The 25,000-nt window shown below is 39.6% G+C and overlaps 2 protein-coding genes across 2 annotated transcripts in view; one reads left to right on the forward strand and one right to left on the reverse strand.

The window, feature by feature from the left end:
* The window catches only part of LOC135210112 (vascular endothelial growth factor receptor kdr-like), a 306,237-nt gene that overhangs the window by 102,818 nt on the left and 178,419 nt on the right, over positions 1–25,000 (forward strand). The gene's annotated exons all lie outside the window — the stretch shown is intronic.
* The window catches only part of LOC135209907 (vascular endothelial growth factor receptor kdr-like), a 122,203-nt gene continuing 101,816 nt past the window's right edge, over positions 4,614–25,000 (reverse strand). Inside the window, exons 2-18 of the mRNA XM_064242647.1 lie at positions 23,162–23,260; positions 22,755–22,894; positions 21,791–21,850; positions 21,503–21,602; positions 21,112–21,251; positions 19,843–19,966; positions 18,993–19,141; positions 18,107–18,275; positions 17,828–17,961; positions 17,283–17,436; positions 16,850–17,037; positions 16,440–16,572; positions 10,022–10,170; positions 9,791–9,875; positions 8,690–8,860; positions 8,397–8,489; positions 4,614–4,969 (exon numbers count right to left, since the gene is read on the reverse strand). Of these exons, the coding sequence (XP_064098717.1) occupies positions 4,614–4,969; positions 8,397–8,489; positions 8,690–8,860; positions 9,791–9,875; positions 10,022–10,170; positions 16,440–16,572; positions 16,850–17,037; positions 17,283–17,436; positions 17,828–17,961; positions 18,107–18,275; positions 18,993–19,141; positions 19,843–19,966; positions 21,112–21,251; positions 21,503–21,602; positions 21,791–21,850; positions 22,755–22,894; positions 23,162–23,210 (2,394 nt within the window). The 5' untranslated portion in view covers positions 23,211–23,260. The remainder of the gene's footprint in view (positions 4,970–8,396; positions 8,490–8,689; positions 8,861–9,790; positions 9,876–10,021; positions 10,171–16,439; positions 16,573–16,849; positions 17,038–17,282; positions 17,437–17,827; positions 17,962–18,106; positions 18,276–18,992; positions 19,142–19,842; positions 19,967–21,111; positions 21,252–21,502; positions 21,603–21,790; positions 21,851–22,754; positions 22,895–23,161; positions 23,261–25,000) is intronic.

Here is a 25,000-nt window from a genome sequence, read left to right on the forward strand (position 1 = left end):
TTGGCATAGTTTTGGACTATTGAATTGACTGCTCTTTTAACATGATGGAGGGTGGAGTTGGACGGCATGCCACGCCACCCGTAAAACTAGAGTACCTGACGTGGTTGATCGAGAGGAAATTTTTATGCCAAGCCATGCCCACAGTGCTGGGTCCAATCTCATGGGACTGACGACCTTTAAGGCATTGTGGATATGGCGTATATCCAGTGAGTGTCCCAGGGTAGTTACCACTGTGTAACAGTATTTCTCCTCCCCCAGTTGGGCCTCCCTGGTGGAGGGACCTCATCCTGGATGAAGTTTACAATTTTATTATATGGAAAATTAAAAAAATATCCCTACGACTTCTGGCACGAATTTGGACCAATCTAACGGAAGCTCAAATCACAAAGACCAGTTTGGTATTAAAACATTAATACCATATATTAAACCAAGGAAACATCAGTACCGTCATGACCCAACCTTGATTCACTTTGATTCCCTCTTTGGGAGTGGAAGTTGGTCAAGGTTTCTAACCATGGAAGCTGTACAAAATATTTCAGCCTTGAAATTAGAAATTTTTTTACTAAACAGACATCCAACGACAGAAATGTCTTTCAGAAAAATAAAAGAGAAGACTTGGCTTATAGAAGCCACAACAAAAAGCCAGCCAGAAGACTATTTGTCTTTAAAAATTATAGATACTATTAATGTTAAAGTGGAAATGCATGACAATATGAACAGCATTCAGGGTACCATTGTACTTCCAGATAATAATGATGAACCAATTAATAAGAAAATGCTTTTAGACTCTTTGAAAAAGAGATACCCCAATGTTGAAGATTGCGAGGTATATGATATTACAAGTAAAAGAGGCAGCAAACAAGTAGTAAAAATAGCAAAAATAAAATTTGAGGGTTCACACCTACCCCAAAAAATAAAAATTTTAGGACAAAATAGAGTTAAGACCCTATATTCCAAAGCCACAGCAGTGTCAAAATTGCAGCAAGTATGGACACACAAAGAGAAATTGCAGGAATGATCCGGTATGTGCTTACTGTGGATCTACAGAACACACCACCAAATGGAAATTACTAGGAAAAAATGGTAAATGCTCGATTAACATGGCACATTCGAGAAAATAAAATCTTGACTCCCACTCAATTCGGGTCACAGTGCAACAGATCTACGTTAGATTCTCTCTCTAACCTCGAAGACCATATACGAAGAGGATTTGAGCGAAAGCAAATAACTGTAGCAGTCTTTTTTGACATCGAAAAAACTTATGATACTACCTGGAGGTACCCTATGTTTAAAACTTTACAAAATAACAACATCCGTGGACATTTACCTAGGTTCATCCAAAACTTTTTAACAAATCGTAGTTTTCAAGTGAGAATCGATGATGTATTGTCGAGAACATTTCCACTTGAAAATGGTTTTCCACAGGGAAGTGTCCTTAGTGGCACACTGTTTACCCTAGCAATCAATGATATCAATAAAAATCTGCCTACTGGAATTAAAAGCAACCTATACATGGATGATTTTGTGATATATTATTCAGCCTCTCGTATTAAACTTGCAGAACACATCATTAATAAAAGTATAATAAAAATAAATGAATGGACCTCATCTGTAGGATTTAAGTTATCCATACATAAGACTCAAGCAGTAGTGTTTTTAATAAGATAAAAAGGTGATGAATGGGGGGTGGGAAGTGATAGATTTAAAAATCAGAAATCATAGTATACCAATTAGATAAACTGCAAAAGTTTTAGGTTTAGTGTTTGATACTCACTTAAACTGGAAACCTCACATAACATACTTGTAATCAAAATGTAAAAAAGCATTAAATCTAATTAGAAAATTATCAAACACCACTTGGGGAGCCGATAGACAAACCCTTACATTACTATATGAAGCAACAGTCCTGTCTATAATTGATTACAGTAGCGAAGTATATGGCTCAGCGTCAGACGCAGCACTGAAAGCATTGGACCCAGTTCATAATAAGGGCCTTAGAATATGTCCAGAAGCGTTTAAATCATCACCAACCTCTTCCTTACAGGTTGAATGTGGTGAACTACCTCTCTCTCTCTCCATAGAGAGCTTGTAATAATGAAGAGTGCTCTGAGAATTAGGACAAGCGATTCTCCAACAAAAAATTACTTGTACTCAGAGATATTTTTATTAACAATCATCCACCCCCTTTTCCAATTAGAGCTAGAAGACTGTTTGAGTCACTAAATGTGAATATACAAATTCCTCCAGTAGTAAAATTACCTCCGCCTTGGACAATGAATATAATGAAAACTTGCACACAATTAAAATATTTTATCAAAATGATATTGTTATGATACAATAAGGTTTTGTACATACTTACCTGGCAGATATATACTTAGCTTTAGTCTCTGACGTTCCCGACAGAAATTCAAATTTCGCGGCACATGCGACAGGTAGGTCAGGTGATCTACCCTTCCCGCCGCTGGGTGGCGGGTGTATGAACCAATCCCGTTTTCTAATCAGATTTTCTCTTCCACCTGTCTCCTGAGAGGAGGCTGGGCGGGCCATTAATCGTATATATCTGCCAGGTAAGTATGTACAAAACTTTATTGTATCATAACAATATCATTTTTGTACATGAACTTTCCTGTCAGATATATACTTAGCTGATTGGCACCCTTGGTGGAGGGTAAGAGACAGCTAAACAATATAGAAAAGGGAAACAACACATGTTGTAGGATAGAAAAACCTTGGTTCTTACTGGTTAGGCAGAAGACTTCATGGATACAATCTATGAGTCTGCATTGCCTGAAGAGCTACAGCTAGGACGTGACCTGTTGCTGAAAGACTCTTCGGATCTACCAAAGGGATTTGTCATCCAGTTACATGGTAGAATCCAAGTAGGATCTTGTCAAAGGGGGTTTGCCCACTTACATGACAGAACCTGTCCACTACAATTACAAGGAGCCAAAACAATCCAGACCACCTGACCAATCTAACATCTGTTAGATCTAAGATAAGAAAGAGATGCATACACACATCCTGTTTCATTTAACTTTAAAAACACAAATCAAATAAGATTAAAAATAGCTAAGCTAAAAAGGGTACGTTTCAGCTCCCTGTCCCAGCACCGAATCCGTAGATACGTAGGGTCCTAATGCACAGCACTTATCATAAGTGACCCTGACATCTCAAGTAGTGGCTCGCGAAGACTGAGTTGCATCTCGCATATGTCTCTTTCAGCCGGTTTTGCATAGACATATTCTTGTTGAAGGCTAATGAGGTGGCAATAGCCCTCACTTCATGGGTCTTAACCTTAAGGAGCCTGAACTGGTCCTCGTCGCATGTTAAGTGGGCTTCCTTAGGCAGACTTTTAAAAAGAATGCTAGAGCCTTCTTAGACAAAGGCCTACTGGGATCTCTGACAGAACACCAGAGGTTGTCCGTATTTCCCTTAAGTTGCTTCTTCCTTCTGTGATAGAACTAAGACTTCTAACAGGAGAAAGAGCCCTTTCTGCTTCTACCCCTACAAGAGCAGACAAACCTGAGGTGGGGCTATGTGTAAAGGACCTCAGGTTTGTATAGTTAGGAAAGAATGCAATTTTCCGACAACTTGCCATTTGTTCCGACACGTTATACAACCCATCGGTCCTTTACAAAAGGAAGACTCACTTCTTGGTGGGAGGAATCTGAGTCTTTGTGAACAGACTGGTGTTCGACGAACCATGGAAGCCTCCCTGGTCGTAAGAGTGAGAGAGGGATCCAAGCCTCTGTCTGATTGATCGGGGTGTGCACCGCAGGATCAATGTTCAGACCTCTGGACCATGTACAAAAGAGAGAGGCAAGCGTATCTCTTTGTACCAGCCAGCAAGAAGTTGTTGCTGTTTGCAAGAGGTAACATAAAGTTATGGGCTTAGTCTCTTGTTGTCTTCCACTTCCCTCTCTTTGATGGGGAAAGTGGTGGATAGTTGCTCCCATCCCTAATGAAAGGGATAAGATGGGGCTGTGTCGAGTAGCTCACCTGCATCTCGTCCTTATCCAGCAGGGTGACGATCATATCCCTCTACCCACAGGTAGAGGTGGAGAAAAAGATGGAAAGAGGAGCCAGTCACACTCTCATTCACTCATCCCTTCTTACAGTCACACCAGGACTCGATGCTGTTCACCCTGCGAGGGTCTGGTTTAGCTACACAACGTGTTGAGGATACACACCACGGGTTCCAAGGAAAAAGATCCAAGGACCTGTGGGCAATATCCCCAAGGGTAGAAGGAAGTGCCTGTGGTCTGGTTGGACCAGATCACTGCCTTCACTACCTGCGCCACGGAGAAGTTCTTGCGGAACGCGAGGGAATGAAGCTAGCACCACGATGGTGGTGCCAACAAAGAGGCGTCCACACTCAGCCTGGGGTGCCGAGTTTCTTCAGACAGCTCCGTCGCGCCCTCACAGGACAAAGCAGCATCGCCTTCGCATCGAAAGCGGTGAAGTCCACTAGGGAGGGGATTGTGAAGGACTCGAACCGATCGTCAGGGACCGAAGGATTCTAAGTCTTCGCTATGAAGTTCGGTACGAAATCGAGCGTCACGGATCCCCATCCCCTGGAAGCTTGACTTCACAGGAAAAGTCATGCAGTTCTCTCAGAGGAAAAGAAGGGAATAGTCGCATGACCTATCCCTCTTCTCGTCTTCGGTGATGTTGAGTACCCATACTGATCTATCCGTCTGCAGCCAAGACTGCAGCGAAGCGTCTTGCAATCTCCTATCCCCATGCAGCAAAGTTCTCTGTAGTGGATAGGACACCGACGCTCCATTGTGTGTCGATGTTATGGGTACTTGGACAATCCAAAGGCTGAAGTAATGATCGATCTGTAACAACCGGACTAAGTCCACAGCAAAGATCGTACCTGACTTGGGCGCTCTGACAGATGCCGACTGACCACGTTCTGTAGTGCGGCAAGTTGTCCAAGCAACCGAGCGAATCACGTGACCTTCGCCTTTAAAAGGGTTATGCCGAGAGACAAAACAAATCATATTTGTTTGTCCCCAATGCCTGCTGGCGAGGTGATGATTCTCTTAAGGCATGAGCCCAAAAGGCGAAAGTCAATTGCCTTCTAGGGACCGAGGTCCCTGATGGCAAGACATTTCATATTAGTAAAATCTCAGCTAAGGAGAAACAACACTATGTGCCGTTGAAGATGAAGGTGGACAGAAATGCAACCTACGTCTTCATAGCCCCATCGAGAGACGGAATCTCAAGATTCTGAACCTGTGCTTACAGATAACTGAAAACGCTAACCGCTATTTCATTGCTGTCCGGCGAGGAGTCGTAGTTGCAATGAAAGCGGGGCATTTTTCAGTAAAGACAACACAGGGAAGTACTGCCTGAAGAACTGCTTCTCATGGGCTGAACGTTTGGAAGTAGAGCTGGGAGGTCGGGGAGTAGGCGATGTCCTTCAATCTATCTGCTAATTCGGGGTGAACAATGAACAATTGCCCACCTCCGAATAAAAGAAATTTTGAGGCCAAACTCAAAATGTCTGCAAAAAATCATTCGGATTATCGCAGTGCGATGCAGCGGGAGACTATTACAGACTTCTGTTACCGGTGGTAAACAGCAAGATGAAAGAGTCGAAGTGATATCTCTGTTGTAAATTCTTGCAATACCGAAGTCGATTACTTCGAGCGTCACAGCAGATGGTCATTCATATATGTGAGAATCCCCGTTAATCAGAGACCTAAGTCCGCGATTGTTGGGCAGAGATACGGTAGGTAGTGAATCAAAGCAGGGGAGAGAGACATAACCGACTGTGCTTCTCGAAGCGGCAGCTGGCACTGAGTTACCTTGGGCAGTTCAATACACAGTAGCTGTCGCTGACTTCTCATCCTGAGTTGCCAGGTAATCCATTCCATGAAGGAATGCGTTCGGCTAGAACCACCGAGCATAAAAAGATATGCTCAGCAATTATATTTAAACAAAACGGATTTAGGTAAATACAAAAGCTGAGTTGGTGTTGTCGTGACAAAACCATAAGTATATAAAATTGAAACTGGAAACTCCTCGTCAAGATCACAATTCGTAGAATAAACTAGGAAATGACCTACACCTCGGACAATTCAACTGCTTAGCAGAATCATGTCGCGAGGGTAATATACGTAGTATATTCGAAGGATTCTGAACAACGATCTTCATCCTAAATTCTTTTCCTTTCAAGAAAAAAGAATAAGGATCGGAGATCGACCGCCTTCGAACTCTAATGAAGAGAGTGAAGGAGAAGTCTTCCCCGAGGGAAAGCTTCCATGGTGAACAGAATACCGAAGACGATAGTTCAAGCCAAACTGGATGTTCCCGTCCGTTCTTCTCTAATCCAGGATTGGTCGCCTACTGTGAGAAATCTTCCTTCAGCGTTAGTCTACTTTTAACGCTAAGAATTTCAGGAATTCGAGCATTTGGCGAGGTTCCTGATTATCGTGGTAACAATAAATCGGGGATGGGGCAGAATCCCTTCTCAACAAGTGGGGTTTACGTCAGGTAGGACCCGAAGGTCATCCCCCCCGGTAGCACAGCAACGTGTGATCTTACAGAGAAGTCTCTGTAGGATCCCCACCTTTCCCTCGTAACCATAAGGAGAGAGGGAATGGGGAAGGAAATGGATACTCGTTCGCCTTCCCAGCGGCACTAGCAGATGTAGAAGAGAGTAGGAGCAGCCATCAACTTGCGGCGATGGCCTTCCCCTCTCCCCCCGCGAGGAGGGTTACAAACTCATACTGTAGGTAAGCGTCCGCCGCTACTTTGAACATCGTCTGGGTGGGCTGATCGAAACGTGACAGGAGAGAGCCGATCCCGTACTCTCATTCCAGTCCTCGTCGAGGTCGAAAACTCAGGAGGACCGAGGGGGGGGGGAAGGCGTTGCAATACTCCTTAGAAAAAACGCCGCTGCCACGGCAGAGGAGGTGGAAGCGGCAAGAAAATCTGATTAGAAAATGGATTGGTTCATACACCCACCACCCAGCGGCGGGAAGGGTAGATCACCTGACCTACCTGTTGCGTGTGCCGCGAAATTCGAATTTCTGTCGGGAACATCAGAGACTAAAGCTAAGTATATATCTGACAGGAAAGTTCATGTACAAATAAAGTACTTATATACGCCATCACACCATAGACAACATACAATAGAACATATGAACCGAAAAGGTCCACATTATGCAATATTCACAGATGATCTAAATCGGAACATGGAGTGGGATATGCTGCAGTGTCCCAGGACAAATCATATTAATTCTCTCTTCCTAATACAGCTTCAATATTCACAGCAGAACTTTGTGCAATAGCCTCAGCCATAAAAATAATTAAAGAAACATCACTCAATAATTTTGTGATTTTTAGTGACTCAAGAAGTGCCATAGAAGCCATCCAGAGTTACAAACCAAAAAATAATATTGTACAACAAATTAAATTATCACTTCATAAATTAGATATTATTGGGAAAAAATTAGAAATATGTTGGATCCCTTCCCATGTAGGGATCAAAGGAAATGAAGAGGCTGACAAAGCAGCCAAAGAAGCAATTCAAATGACAAGATCAAGTGTGAAACTCCCTATGAGTGATTATGTAACATACATAAAGATGGGTATTATAAGGAAATGGCAACATATTTGGAATGGAGAGTCAGAAAATAGCAAATTAAAGCAAATAAAACCTGATGTTGGAAAGTGGAGTTCATCATATCAGAGAGAGAGACATGAACAAGTAATTCTGACACGTCTCCGTATAGGCCATACCCGTCTGACACATGGACACTTAATGAGCAGCCCACACGACTCTGCTCCAGAGTGTTCAGAGTGCAAGGAGTTGTTAACAGTCAGACATGTCTTGTCCGAGTGTCCAAAGTATGACCAGCAGAGACTGTCAACTTTTGGAAATAAGACAATGAAAGAAATTTTGTCAGAATATTTTCATTTTCGGTAGTTCCGATTTTGACTTTTCTGAGGAACTGCAATTTAATTGATAAAATATAAAACATTAGTGTTTTTAGTGAATTTTAAAACATTTCAAAAAGTTAAAACTAATTCTGAATTTTAATATACCGTTTTAGGTCTGACGTCTGTCATTTAGTGACGTATCCAAGGACCGTGGAAACATGGAAGTCCATGCACGTACAAATTCAAGGGGTTACTTAACTCAATTGATTAATTATTTAATTTAAATTAAAGTTTGAGATTCAATTTCTTGAAAAATGTTTTATTTGTATTAATATTTTTGTACACTGGCGGGGCTGGGTGAGCAATTTCTTGGAATTGTGAAACGAGAATGAATAAAAAAAAACAAAAACAGAAAAGATATACAATAAATTTTACAACACCACAATCACATTAAACCTTGTGTGGCTCAATTAGTGACTTGTTCCGTTCTCGACACTTACGAGCAGCTGATCTCTCAGACTTGTAGGAAACTGTACAGGTTTCAGGAACAAATTCAGGAGAAACAGAGTTACTGTCAACGTTGATGGAAGTATCTGTTAGGAATATCAAATTATCAACGTGTCATCTTACAATTTCTCCGTTGGATTTATGTACACTAGCTCTTGTTACTTCATCCAGGTCATTCTTTTCAATTTGTACGATGACACCTTAGCGGGTAAGCAAAAGGCTTTATAAAATCTGTTTTTATACTCACTAAATCTCCTACCCTTTAATTCAGTATGAGATTTCTTACCATACCTATTTTTTCTATCCATTGCTTGACTGAACAACGTAGCAGTAAATTCACCCTGATAGATTTTTTCCAAGTTAGCTTTCACTTTCATAAGTTTACCAAAACGAGATAAAACTGCCTCTTGATTATTGTCGAATATATCATCAGAGACACCCCAAGAGTCGTCCTGATCTGAAGTATTAAGCTCAGGAATTATACTCACACAAGGTACTTCATACCCCTTCACTATCATCTTCGGAGTCAAAGGGACAGGCACGCTGTGGTCAAAATCTAAGTTATTTAGAGCATTTCTGAAGGCAATTGGTCTTTTATTTACGAGCATTTTAGCCTCAGCAATCAAGAATTGGAAATCATTGTAATCAAAATGTTATTTCGAATGCTCTAAGTAACTATCCTTTTCCCTTGCTTAACCATAGTTTCAACAAACCCACCTAATTTATGTGCATTAGCAGGGAATGGATGAAATTTTAAAGACTTAATATTATGCGATCTTAAGTAGTCAATGGTCTCTAAATCATTTAGATAGGAGATAGTTTGCTCTACTCCCGCCACTATTGGGCTTCCATTATCACTAACTATTAAGGAAGGGAAAGGAGTTTTTATCAATCAACCTGCATACAACCAGATTAATTGCTCTAGACCAAAAACAGGATATGACCAACACATATACCTTATAGTTTTGTTTGTTTCTGTCCTTAACCAAGAAAGGTCCACAATGGTCGATGCAAATATTCCTAAACGGAATAGCCTCTGGGTTTATTCTGAAATCTCTATATGCATTTTGATTAATTTTGACAGTTCTTGCATTCAACCTTTTACATATCAAACAGCCTTTTAAAACCTTCTTTACAACCACAAAGCCATTAATAATCCAAAACCTTTTCCTGAGTAAACCTAAAGTTTTGTAAATTCCAGCGTGTCGCAGTTTTACATGGGCATCCCAAATTATACTTCTAGCCACAGGGCAATTTTTTCCCAATAGTATCGGACACCTCTCATCATAAGAAGCTTTTAATTTACTTAACTTACTTTGTACCGTAATAAGCCCACTTTCATCACGAAATAAATTCAACTGTGATATAAGGGGTTCTGAAAAATTACCTGTAGCCAGCGCATCATAAACTTGGGGAAAGGCAGCCTTTTGTGCATGTACTAAAAGGTGAATGGTGCTACGAGCAGTTTCATTCTGTTCGTTAACCTTTGTTTCAACTTAGTAACAAAGAGGAAGACAATACTCAAAACCTTGACCGCCTTACTAAAGGACGAAAACTTGTTTAACGGTATAAGTGGTTCAGAATTCAAAATGAAATTTGTCCTAACAGAGCAACTCACGGAAGGCGGCTTTGCACCGGGATGAGGAACAATCACTCTGCACTCTGATGGAGAATCTAGAAATTTTGGACCTGTTAAAAAGAGCGTGCTACGAAGCATTTTCTCTGAAACACACCGAGTAAGACAGTCACTAGGGTTCTCATCACCACCTATATGGTCGAAAATCACTGTTCGCTTAGAACAAAGAGTCGAAATATCATTTAGCCTATTGTTAACCATCACTTGCTTCCTATCTATTTTGCTTATCTGCCATGGTATGACCCTTCTCAACCAGGGCGTCTGCTAATTTCTTCAATCCAAGTGCCACAAATTTTGAATTAATTTCGTCTACACAAAGTGCCCTGAATAACTGCTTTCCCTGGCCAGGAACACGAACGGGAAACTCTACAATGTAAGTATCGTGATTCTTGACCGAATTAATTCCTTGAATCGTAAGATTCACTTTATCAACGACTGAGCAGTTGGGAATGTCTTCCGGAGACCCTTTTACTAAGGTTGTTTGGGAACCAAGATCCTTAAAGACTCTCCATGGAATTTTACGACCCGAATTCTCTACATATACGGTCCCAGTGGGGAGAATTACATCATTAAATGCCTCTAAGCCCGTAGACATCGTTCGCATTCAGTTAGTAGTAGTTTTAACTACTTTGGTATCAGTACATTTAGGAACATTAGCTTTATTTGCATTAGTGCCCATTTCGTCTTTAACCTTATTAGCACCCTTATTAGCTAAACCAAGGCATAAATAAGACATGTGAAATAAATGACATTTCATACACGGCCAATTAAATTTAAAATGACAAACTTTAGCATTATGTGAAGTTAAACCACATTTATAGAAGCCCCCAACCGATTTAAGTTTCTTGCATTTACTACCGGGACTGGGGTATTTCATACACTCACTCAATTTATGGTCATTTGGAATTACATTATCATGGGAACACAGTGGGCAGGTCACCTTAAATTTCGAACCAGGGCACAACGACTTTGAAGAATCTTTGGAAGTAACAGCGACTGATACAGCATTTGTCGATTGCTTAACTAAATTCCCTTTCGTTTTCTCAGACAGGTTAGACTGAAGGTCCATAAATCTATTATTTGCTTCAAATAGGTTATCCAAAATTTCTTTCAAAGATGGTTTCGACTTGTTTGTAATAGAGACAAGCTGACTTTTAAATCCATCACACAGACTTTCCCAAAGAAAATATTGAACAAACAAATCTCCCTTTATATCTAATGATCGAACCTGTTCCTCTAAGACACGAGCTTCACTTATCGATAGCCATCCCTAGCATAAGGATCAAGACTCAAATTGCACAAACCCTTAATTACCGAGTATTGTTGACTAAGCTTATCACTAAAAGCTTTATTGAGTAGTTTCTTAGCAGATTCATAATTCAAATCTTTCAATACAAGGGAATCTACCAGTTTCTTTTCGGACCCCGTTAACTGTTTTGAGAGATAGGAAAATTGCTCAAACGAGGAAAGGTCGTATTTGGAAAGAAGACTTTCAAGTGAATTAACAAATTTATGATAAGCTGCGGGGTTCCCATCAAAATAAGGTAGTTCTATGCTAGGCAAAGTTATTTTATGATAAGAATGATGTACTTCCTGCAATGTGGAAGGAGTAGGGGTTCCTGCTCTGCTACAGCAGACTTTGACAAGCGAGTTAATTCCCTAGACAACCGTTTCATTGCCAACCTTATACCGTCAGAGTACTTTTCATCAACTTCCGCCTGTCGGTGATACTGAACCGAACTCCAAAGTCTAGAATGAAGCATATAACTATTTATCTTCTCATCAAGCGAATTTAACTCTGTTAAAAGATCGCCTAACTTGTCAAGATAAAATTCACATTTAATAATATCCAGTGGACCCTTCTCAATACTCTTTAAAGTCTTCGTTACAGACTGTCTCTTTCCACTCCGGATACTAACAAGTACTTTACAGTCATCATCCGACTCTCCTAAAGCTACGAGAAGCGAGGATTCTTGTGTAGAAACAAGTTGCTCTAACTCACTAGCAGACATAATTGAAAAAGACTTTCAGCAATAAATTTCAAATTTACCTAAATTATAATATAAATAAGCTACTACCATGAGTAGACAAACTAGGAACAACAATAAATTAATATCAATAAGAAAAATGATTTCAATTAGCTGTCGGGTTAAACCAAATACCGTGAGAAAACCGTCGGGGGGTCCGGGGAAGCAGGAGGTGGAGAGAGGCCAGAGCTTTAGCAGGCCCCACGCTGGGCGCCATTCGCTAAATTTCATCGAAAAGTTACTCGAGTAACTTTTAGGATGGAAAGACTTATGAGGACAAGAGAAAATTGATGAAAATTAAATTCTTTAATATAAAACTTGAGTCAAGACTGAAGTTATTGAAGGCTATAGCTTCATGAAATTAAGTAATAAATCCCCAGTCTACATTGACGAAAGTGTCCTGTTAGTTCCAAGATGATAGCTCTTGACCTCTCTTCACTCCAAGGTCCACCCCTTTTAGCGTAACTCCAACCTACAGGAAAAAAAGACAAGTTATAGGTAGCGACTGGTTGCCATCCCAAACACACCTAATAAAAAAAAGGGGTACCGAGGCTAAAACAAGAAACTTAATCTCAAACGATTTTATACTCGATACGTTAATCAAATCACTGAAGGTTGAAAAATTAATGAAGGGCCTTGCCTCAATGATCTTTAAGTGTATAGTACACTATCGCCGACTAAGTACACATAACACCCTTGGATCTGCATTACATGAACTTACCCGAGTTAGGCAGCCAGCAGTGAAGATCTTGGAACTCAGACGTCGTCCTCCACCATGTATTGTCCTTCTCCTCGAACCCCCACACGATGAGCTTATTTTCTCATGTTCAATTTCGTACACCTTACGAAGGCTCGTGATTCAACAGAAAGTCTCTTGAGCTGCATTACCACATCAGTACCTCCGGGAAACGATCCATGAACAAAAAGTGAAGAAAGTAGAAATTGATCACCCACCAGCCAACTATCGAATCTTCAAAATTTTTTGTAACCGATAACCGTCTGTCTTGTCTCTGGCGACGGTGGTGGTAGTGAAGGGTCGTAGCGGTACTTTGGTACTGTCTTACCCGAGCTTTTTCCGCGTCCTTGTTAGGTCTGACGTCTGTCATTTAGTGACGTATCCAAGGACCGTGGAAACATGGAAGTCCATGCACGTACAAATTCAAGGGGTTACTTAACTCAATTGATTAATTATTTAATTTAAATAAAGTTTGAGATTCAATTTCTTGAAAAATGTTTTATTTGTATTAATATTTTTGTACAGGCTAACTTCCAAGAAGGGAAAAAGAAAAATCAACGGTATTGTTAACTATCCCCATGACTCACATATATATCAAGCAATTATCTGCTGAAGTCATAAAAAAAGAAAAAAAAATGTGTCGTTAATTCCTCCCATATTAAAAAAAAAAACTCCACCACCCTTGACAGCATTACAGCACCCACGTATTAGTATAAAAAAAATCACCACTATCAGAAGTATCATTATCAGCAGTATCACCAAAATTGATCTCATCGAAATCACCAGTATTAGCATAAGAACATCACCAATGTTAATGTTTGCCCATTCACCAAAAATTCAGCACAAAACTCACAAAAAGTTCAGCAAAATTCAGCATAATTCACCAAAATTCAGCCAGATTCATCAAGATTCAGCCAGATTCATCACTTATGAACGACTGACATATTCTCTAAAGTCACAAAAACTCAATAAATAAATAACCACAAAACTTCTCCCATAATTCATTATAATAATTCTCCCTAATATAATTATCTGTAATAATTATAAAATAATCTCCCATGAAATATCTCAAATCTCTTGTAAAATATGTCTCAAGTAATGATAATTCTACTTAAGTAACCCTCCCGTAAAATATCTCAAGTAATAATAATAATTAATAATAATAATTATAATTCTCCATAGTAATAATTCTCCTGCAAATATCCCAAGTAAGGGCATTAACAATGCAATTCCCCCAGTATACACCAATATTGCCAATCCCCCACAATCAACACCACCTGACAACACCAATCAGCAATCATCATCAGTCAGCACTCACCACTTAGCACCACTTTTAAAGTAATCTCTCCAACACAATAAAAAAAATAATAATCTCTGTGTCCCCATTATAATTGTGCCCTCCAAAGCATAAGGAAAACTTACACCACATCCAATGCATTTCATTTCCTTTTCTCTTCATTCAAGAGAAAGAAAATCTCTTTCTAAAAAAAACCCTACGGGCATCTCACATCATCAACTAATCATTATCAGCTGATGTCCTGGCATTGGAAATTCATTGTCAAGGGCAAACTCATCTCCCGATACCCCGACACAAAGAAAAAAAAGGTGTTCACCCCCTACTGAAAAAAAAGTTTCACCCTCCCCTGGGTGTTAGAACATCCCCCCTGTCAAGCGATATCCCCCCGAGGCAGACTACCAGTACCCTCCCGGTAAGCAATGCCCCCGAGGCAGACAATACGCTGAGCGCACAAGAATGAGTGGGTGCTCTCTGTCTCCAAGCAAAAAATGGAATTCAAGCAGTTTCGCATGCATGAAAACTATTCATACACGCTCACAAAGATGGGTGCGGATTTTCTAAACATGCGCCAATAAAAAAAAAAAAAGCGTCACTTTCTGCTACTATGAGAAAAAAAAATGTTGTATCCCAAACCAATCCCATAACACAAAATTATTTTTTAAAAAAAATCCCCCAGGACTTGAAAGGAACACTTTTTAACACTCACCAATTCAAAATGCGAGAAAACCTGGAATCTGCGCAAGACACGCTAACACACACACACACACGGACTGTCTCGGGAATGCACTCACACGTCTCTCAATTCCAACTAACCGACCAGCTCTCTCAAGGCATCTCGCCCTGGGCAAAATGCTGAGTCCAGTTCAATTCTCTCACATCACTGCCACAGTTAACGGACGGACATTTTCTCATTATCTCTCACTTAGTAACTGAAATCTAACAACTTTCCACAATCCCACAAAAGGCTTTGTCGTTCGAAACCACCGCTGCCACCAAAAACTGTTACCTACCCGCTGATACCTATTACCAGCGAAGGTATGTAGCATTTAGGTATGCGTTAAATCTGAGCATTAAGGCAAACTGGCTACACACAATCTCTCCCCCCTCCCTCTCTCTGGCATAGCCCTCTCTCTCTCTCTCTCTCTCTCTCTCTCTCTCTCTCTCTCTCTCTCTCTCTCTCCATTCCATCAGGCCATCAAACCAGAGACGGAGTTATAAAAAATATAACATTTATTTAAAGTAAAGCATTAGTTGAATAATCCAAATTCTTACAGGATCAACAATGAAAAGATAATAATTCAAGTCACACAGACAAACCACTCAGATAACCCCCCAATATTTAAATGTCTCAATCAGTAATTAGTCACACTAAATCTCTTCTCCAAAATATAATAGTTCCCTCCACACGGGACTCTCTGTCCCCCTCACTAGAACCGCCTGTTTAAAAGACACGAAAAGATGCTCGTAAGCACACACAATTGTAAAGACAAAGTCAAAAGATTAAACATCTTTACAAGATATTAAACAAGCCATCCCTTTGGCTAAAGTAATACAACACTTACCCACCCATTACAGCCTGGAAAACCACACACAAATAATTAAAACTTTTGCAGAGCTATCCCAGCATTCTGCCTTTCTCCCCTGTAGCTGTCTCCCTAGCTTCTCTGCTAAACATGCCATTATGAATAGACATAGTTCATACACGTACACACGAACTCACATAAAACTGGTCACAACCAGTTTTCAAAGGCACTTGAACAAGACCTCATGAACTCACGAACATTGACCCGCTTAACTATGCATCTTCATATCGCACCATCCCAGAAATGACTTATCAGCTTTCTCAGGTCACTGCTTCGGACTCTTGTCTCTATGTGCGCATTCGAAAAAAGTCACAGCACATCACAATGGCATATTAAATATATTATTAATTATAGCCCTCTTTCATCTGACATATATATTATATATATTGTATATATGTATATATACTATATATATATATATATATTATATATATATAATATATATATATATATATATATATATTAATAATGAGGAGAAGAAGAGAGAGAGAGAGAGAGGAGAGAGAGAGATTGGGAGAGAGAGACGAGAGAGAGAGAGGAAGAGAGAGAGAGAGAGAGAGAGAGAGAGAGAAGAGAGAGAGAGAGAGAGAAATTCAGTTGTGGTATACTGAGAATAAAAGACCAGGAAGAAAACCTCATAACATTTTTGTTTAACACAAAAGCAATCCATTATTCTAGAGGTGAATGAAAGATTATATAATGTCAAAAAAGGAGAATGATAAGACGGGGGGCGGGGGTGGAAGAAAGAGCAACAAACCTGAAACCACAATATTCTTGGATTCCACTTCATCTCCAGACCGACATAGTATCCTGGCAGTTTCTGTAGCTACAAACGTGCATTCGGATGAATGGTTGTTCTCCTTTTGTACTGCATACGTAATCTGAGAACACTATAAAACGATGTATAGTAAGCAAACAAATGTTCCCCCATATGTAGTATGTAATGGCAGAACCATATTAGTGAACCTCTGGTTTAGGAAAACAGAATGCGGGGGGGGGGCAAGTTATAACATGTAACAGAGTAGCGGGAAAAGATGCCCACTTAAATCTTAAAACTGACCAAAGTAGTAATTGTGGTTAATGAGATTATTTTAAGAAAGGTTTTAACCAAGAAATGCCAATTTTTGCCACTTACTAAAAATGTGTGAATACTAGATACCCTCATACCTTTAGGTCACTGAATGATTGGGGGCATGGTTCACCGTTTGGGCAGGACTGATAATGCCAAGTGATGTTCTCCATAGGATACACGATAGCATTGCATTGTAGAGTTACCGTGGAGTTTAGCCTTCTCATGACGGTATCGTTTGGCGTCGTGATGGCGTTTATTTCCTGTATCCAGAGTATCGTTTCGCCTGTTTGGAGAAGCAGTTTAATTTAATGCCGTCTGCAATTAATAATGTAGGTCTTATTTGGTCAAGAATTTTATTTGCACATTACCTAATATTAAAAAGGCCGAGATATTATCAAGTTTAAATTTTCAACAAATTTAAACTTTGAACTATGAAGAATTGTTTAACAATAGAAATCCCTATTCTCTAAGCTCACAAAAGGAAGCTGCCATGAAACAGAAAGGTTAAAAGTAAGGAAAAGAACTTACTTTCGACTTTCAGGTACAAGTGAACTTGAGCGGTTTTGACGCCGAGTGAGTGGCTCCTTGTCGATATGTTCACCGTGTGCTCGCCGAAGTCATAAGAATCCACAAAGAATTCCCTATGTATGGTTATACCGTTCTCGTCCTGCATGACGTAGAACTGCATAATGAAAGGGTCATTGTAGTTTCGAGATTCAGATTTAGTTTTGCATTTCATACAAGTAACTTGGGCTGTAATTTTTTTTATATGTTTTCTTCAGATCTTTAAGCATCACCCGATTTCATTGTATTTTCTCTGGCAAAGCTAAGAGTAGTCAACATAATGAATATGTAGTGAATTAGGTTAATTAAGCTACATATAGTGAATGTCGTACTTTGATCAACTCTACTAAGTTGGTAACTTTATATTTGAATGCAACAGGTTAGGGATTGAAGTGGAAAAGGGGGACAAAGAAAAGCGGAGATTATGGGGAGAAAGTCATAAGAAGGAAAAAGGATGGAGGGAAAAATTAAGTAAAGATGAAGTCCCTCTCAAGTAGGTGATCACTTACCTCCTCGTCGCTTGTCTGAATTATGGGGAATGGAGGAAAACTTTCAACCTCGAGCTCCCAAAATAGTTCATCCCCTTCTCTGAGAGTAATGTTTTGTGTGACAGGGCTGACCTTTAGGAAGGGATCCTCACTCTCTGGAAAATGGAACGTATATTTGTACTTGTATGGGGAAGAAGAAGAAAATTATTAAATCTCTGACCGAGTTTCATAAAGGCTCTTTGCAAAAACACATAAACGCCATTCTCTTTGTTCGAAATAGTGAAAGAAGAAACCGTTTACCTCTTATACTTATATACGTTGCCGTCTGCAAGGGAGGTCGTCCTTCAGTGTTGACTGTGCATTCGTATGTTCCGCTGTCTTCTAGTGTGACGTTTTGGACGAGAAGGTAACTGGCATAATACATGTGTGACTGAACACGATGGTGTTCAGGTAGTGACTCAACCGTTCTCTGGAAGAATAATATATGCATATATATATATATATATATATATATATATATATATATATATATATATATATATATATATATATGTTGTGTGAGAAGAGGAGGTAGCTTGGCATGCGCCAGTTAAATTGAGACTAGAGATGACTATGGAAGTTCAGATGGAATTGTATAAAAGGACTGTTGAGCCAACTTCCCTTCTTGGAAGTGAGTTGTGAATTGTGAATACTGAGTATGGAAGAAAGAAGAGATTGAAGCTTTTTAGATGCATTGTGCCCACTAGATGCGGCATTAGAACTCAAAGGGTGAGAAATGTGGAGTTCGTATGAAGGGGTCGAACTGATGGATAAGACATTTTATGTAGACGTTTTCTGCACAATTCTTTTATCCACCGTTGAACAGTTTAAAGTATGAACGCTGATGTGACCTTGATATTGTCTTGTCTTGTCTTTGGGGCCAATCCATGTTCGGGAAACCGTTCAATGTTAGAAGATTTAAGGAAAGAAGATATGATATACTTGTGGATACATTATACATACATACGTACAGTTTATATAGTTTTTATATATATATATATATATATATATATATGTGTGTGTGTGTGTGTGTGTGTGTGTGTTATGTGTGTGTGTGTGTAAGACCCGGACTCATCGTTGGTGAGATAGACGAAGATTAGGAGACTATATTCTTCGGTGTGAAGCCTCTCTCGCTCTCGATACTCACTTTATCTTTGTTGAGCCGAGTCCAGGTGAAAGTGGGTTCCAACTGGAATTTGTTATCCGGGATTTGACAGAAAAGTTCCATGCTGTAGCCCACCACTGGAAAAGTATTCTTGGTGATGCCCAACTTTGGCGACTTTAGAGTTCCTTGCACTGAAACATTTGAGATAGAATGAAGCTATACAGACTATAGAAAGCGCCAGATGAGCTTTCTGCAGATCTTTATATCCATACTTTCAGTGTTGGATTGTTACATTCACAGTTTGCATGAATTCATTTATCTGGACAGTTTATGGACTTGCAAATCATCAGAAGCTCCACCTTCTGTCACAGGATTTGAAGCGTCATCGAGGATGCACTCGATGGAAAGCCGGAAATTTAGCTTTTCATCTCTCCTTCCCCGAGTTTCTTTTTTTATACAACACAAGACAAATGTGATTTTTAGGGGTCAAGGTTTTAGGATTTTTTCGGGTGTTCCGAGTTAGGTCAGTTAAGGTCTTGTTTAGAAAGCTAGTTACTATTTATTTTCCCCAAAGACTGCAAAGTAGCTTTTGTGTTCTGTTTTGTTTTTAAATTAACACAGGGATCAAAATAAATAATGAAACTGAAAGGTTTGCCACTCTTAAGCTTAGGTTGGATTTACACAACATTGGTGTTCTATGTCTCATATGATATAGTACAATGGAAGAATTAATCACCGTTATTTAAAATTTTATATAGAGAACTCATTAGGTTATAACTTCTCCATGAATTCAGATTTATTATGACACACACACACACACAACACACACACACACACACACACACACATAAAAGCGCGAAAGCACAGGCTAGAGAGATAGTGAAGGCCTTACCTTCCACTTCAAAAACCTTACTGAAGTTATGAACAGAGCACCGATACTCTCCCGAACTGTCCTCTGTCAGGTTTCGGAGCTCATAGCCCGCCCTCGGATCCTCCAAAGGACCCCGGTGGATCTCCTTCATAGGACAAAAACGCTGAGGTTATTGGCTGCTTTTGGAAGGTTTAGTTGAAGGTTCTAAGCTTCAAGACTGAAAATTTAGTGTCAAAAGCTACAATATTTGAAGTGAATGGTGAGAACTTGAATGTGGAAGAGCCCAGATTTAATTACCCAATTCAAAGAAACACCTTGACAATGGAGGACAAAAGCCTAGTCACAGGTTAAAATGTAAAAGTTTTAATTAAAATTTGAAATCTTGACATTTAAGGTAAAACTAAGATTTGAATGGTAAAGACTTCATAGTTAAAGGCTAAAGTGGTAGTGTCTGCAAGATAAAGAGTAAATGGATGAGATCTTAAGTGTTCAAAGTTAAGGCTTGTAAATTTCAAGCTAAATGTTGGCAGTTAATTAAAGTCACCATCAGTTATAAAAGTAAATGGTCCAGCTTTAAAAGTTATTACTTAAGGATGAAATATAATGGTTAAAAGGCGAAAGTTCAAGATTCAATGAAATGCAATGGATAAAATTGCACAAGTTAGTAAGTTATGTGGTAGATAAAATGTGATTGTCATAAGTTAAAATATATTCATCAGTTAAAGGCTGTATAATGTATTTGATTTATGAGTTATTCCCCGCTTATTAAAGGTTAAATGTGATATGCCATGGATACTGATTTAATATTAAGGGTCTTGTTTCATAAGTTAAGGAGTGGATGGCGTCCCTGGTTAGATATTGTAGGTTTTGTGACAGAGGTTGTAATTCATAACTTAGATGTTAATGAGTGTTAGCACCACTGTTATTCAAATGTTATAATTTATAGATTTCAGGTTGAGGGCTTTAGTTCCTAAAATAAAGTTACGTTCTGTTTCAAAATTGAATTACTGTAGTTTTCTGCAAGTTAAAATGAAGATATCTTTTAACTAAACGTTTGAAACCTAGAAACTTTTGGATATGGGTTACAAGTTAAAATCCGTAGTTCACATTCAAGTGGACATGGATATATATTAAATCTAATTTATACAAGAAGCAGATATAGTCTCTTGGCTGAAAATGGCTGTGTTAGGTTAGATCTTACTAATTACGTGAATAACCAAAAGTTACAGATAAAACTCATCGAAAAACGTGGGCTGTCTGTTACGAGGTAAAGATTATTTAATGCCTTACCTCGTCACCATGTTCAACAACAACTGTAAGATTGGGCTGGGTGGGTCTACAGTCTAGTACTACTTGGCCACCGACATTCCCTGTGATTCTGGAGTCTTGGCACCAATCTGACTCTATTTCAGCAAAGCGTTCTTCATCAGCTGTAGAGAAAAGCAACTCAATTTGGATGAGAATTGTTATTGATACTGAGGATTTAAATTCTCAAGTAAGAACACATCACCGAGATTGAGATTTCATACTTGTCAATGTCGAATAACACTTTATGAAAATGAACTCTTGGAATATGGTAGACACTCGTAAATTAAATAAGTTAGGTATCTATGGCAGCGGAAATTTACATCTAAACAATCGACTTTGATAAGTTTGTGTTGAGGGAAGCGCTGTCACTTACAAAAAAGGTAGACATAGGTGCTGGCTGATGCCCTGGGGTCACTCAGGCTAGTATTTTCGTAATGGCAGTGGTAATGACCCTGGCTGTTTTGATTATTTAGCTGAAACATAATAGGTGTAATGTCATTTAGTAGTTACCTGAAAATAGATCCATAGTCACTCTTAGAACTGAAATGTTCAAAATTTAGTATCTTTATATCAAAAACTTGCTGCCTTCAACAAGTGATAAGCTTCTTGCCCTCAATGTTGTATATCAAACATATATATGTGTCTTTGATTCTTCTCATACCGTCAGTTGGGATCGATAGGAGCCATCTGTCTTCGACGTCTGGTTCTGCTTTCCCATGTCCTGGAATAAGGAGATAGGATGAGGAATGCATTCATAAACTTACTTGGGTAAGAAAAGAATTAGAACACGTTTGAGTCAGTTCTACAGAAAGAAGCCATTTTCATAAGCACTTTATGAGCACATATATATGTAATTCATATCAACGGTTTGAATATTGTTATGCCCATTGGGGAAAAGTTGTTCAGTTGCTGATTGTGACGGGGGGTGGGGGCGGGTCAGCTTTGTCAGGGAGGGTATAGATAGCGCCTTAGGTATATAGAAGAGAGACTGCCATTTTAATTAGTTACCTTATCTAGGCTGGGTCTGCTGGAAACAAGAAGATAAACGATGGAAAAACAGATGTGAATGGGGAAAATGGAGGCAGGAGGAGAATTCCGGAGGTGTGCAGTGAAAGGAAAGCAGCAGTCAGTAAACCTGGCAATCCAAATATTGTGGCACAAAAAATAAATGCGGCAACTGAAGGAATAAAAGCTTTCGTGACGTTAACCGACTTTCCTGCAAAGTTCGGTGAAACTGAGACATTGAGTGAATAAAAAAATAAAAATTCGATAAAATACGAAAGTGATTCACAAGTCAACATTGTGGACAGTAGAACAACGCCAGTGATGTTAAGAAGGTTAGTCACGATTCGTTTTCACTCCACGTTAGTTGGTAGTGGTTGGTGGTGGTAAGAACATGGCAAACTTCAGCTGTCTGCGATGCCTTCCATCTGTTTAGGTCACTAGCCTCCTCTTCCTCCCAAGCCTTCTTAAACCCATGACCTCTGGGTCATAGGTCATGGAAAGAAAAACTGCTGGTTCAAGTTTCCCAGTTCAACTTGGCCTATATACAGCCCTTTATTCATTGCAAACGCCACCCATGTGCGCTACTTGAAGGAGATAGTGAGAGAGAGAGAGAGACTCACATAATGGCAATCCAGGTACTTGTATGTCCAGACGAAAGGTTCGTCTCCCTCGCAAGTTAGTGTTACAGGTCCTCCATTTACAAGAAGTTCTTCCCCATTTAAGATCCTTGGGGGGCTGACATCCTGCTGACTGCGCACCGCTGAAATGAAAAGGAGTTTTGAAAGAGTTGGTTACGTCACTTCTCGATGCAGTGAAACTGAACTGTAATTAAAGGTTGTTACTCCGCCACAATGTAAAGCGAAAGCTATACAAGGCGCACTTTAGCGGCCTCAGTTTGAAAAATGTTACCAAGAGGTATCTAGATGAACGACATACTACAAACGTCCTTTATGGTTTGTACCGATCAGTGTTGATCTGATCCCTTTTCATGAAATAACAGGTGAGGAATGAGGAATCTCAGTCTTACCTGTAAAGCCTAACCAGAAAAGCAGAATGTAGACTTTTATTTCACGCATTCTGAAGGTAGAATCCTTTTACCACCCATGTAAACGTTTTGATGGCAAACCTGTAAAGGAAAGCAAGAAATGTGTAGTTGTGTAATTTAATCCTTTGAACATTTGGAAATTGCCCTCAAGTTGAAGACGAGTATAGCTAGTGCTACACGTTACTTGGGTGTTCATTTCGATTGTATCACAAGTTTTGAATATCAAGATAGGTTTTTTTTTGCATCTGTTCAAAATTATTTCTTTTCATCTACTCAACATATCTCATCAAGGCTTGTATAGAAATGGTCTGAAACTTGACAGTATATAGAATAGACCAATTGTTCTATTCTACAGTTAGTCTACACTTTTTTTACATATGTATAAATTTATCCAGTTACATATGTATCCCGCTCCGTATACAAATGTGTGATGATGAAAATGTTCCTCCTTTCTTCTTTGAAAAAGTATAAAAACAACACATGTATTAGCAGGTTTCATAAGACTTCTTTGTAGTTGTGTGGGGGCCGGCTGATATTGAGGCAGTGTTCTGCACAACTGGTTCAGCCAATAAAGGATGGATATAGCAGTGACCACTCTTGTTGGGCCTTTATCTGGTGCTTCCCCTGTTGGTGCAGACTGCCCCAAAAATTCTTAGAAGATGTGAAAGTTGAGAGGAAACGTGACTGAGAGTAGTGTCATGATGTGCGTCAGGTAAATGAAGACTATTAAAGATTAGTTCGAAGTCGGGACTACCAATGAAGAAAGGCTGTGGGAATAACAGAAGCAATAAGTAATAATAATTTGTCTCCATCTCCATCACTGCTATGGAGTGACTGAAGCGGAAAGCTAGCTGTATGGTTGCCTGAGATATACGTAGATGAGGTGATACAGCTTCCATCAATTAGTGTTCGTTTTTCTTATTTTTCTTGAGAAAGAAGTGCAAGGGTCCACAGATTAGGCCTAATTGCACTGCCTACCAATACTGCTGCAAAGCATCCTGACAGTTTACTATCGAATTAGTTGTGTTGAATTAGAAACAGGTCACTCTTTGGAAAGGCTCTAGTCTAAGGGTTATTTAGACATGAAAAACCGCACACTGGGACGTTTTGACTTCATAGCCATAGCCAGGGTTCGGAATAATCTACTACATTGGCAGAGTTGTTTTGAAGGACTTACTTTTTTGAGGAATGAACTGCACGATGGAAGGGGTGGGATCCTAAGGCATTTGTCTCAACATTACTATAATTGGTATTCGGGTAATGGTCTGCGTCTGGAGAGGTAGGCCAAAGTCGGGGGAATTGGGCAACGATGTCCCAAGGTTAATTCTTAACATTCTATTATTTTTCACAAAAAATAAGCATTTCTATCTCTCTCTCTCTCTGACTTGCAGGAGTACTGCAAAAGGCATTTCAAGGCAATGATTACTACCTCATGAGTTGAAGTGATTGCTGGGTCATCCTCTTTTCATCTAGAATAAAGTGATGGTGGGTACTGTCACTATTCGAGAGCAAAAGCTGTCCAAACTGTACTTCAGACAAATTAGAGTTCAGTCGCACAGCCTTATCGGAACTGAGGCATTTTTAATGTTTATTAGGGAGGACATCAGCGGTAACTACCCCTCGACATTTGACCACTGACCACCCACACCATTTCCCCCCACAGTCAAATCCTGCCACTTCACTTTTGCGTGAATGTTCCCCCGAGAACGTAAGCAATGCTCCTTTCTCCTAAGAGGTCCACTTCCACTCCATATTATTTGTGTTGTACATAATAATATATAAATATACAAAACATGTGCGGGATCAGTCTTACGCTCGTAT

The sequence above is a fragment of the Macrobrachium nipponense genome, chromosome 39 (assembly GCF_015104395.2).
Source record: "Macrobrachium nipponense isolate FS-2020 chromosome 39, ASM1510439v2, whole genome shotgun sequence".
NCBI lineage: Eukaryota > Metazoa > Arthropoda > Malacostraca > Decapoda > Palaemonidae > Macrobrachium > Macrobrachium nipponense.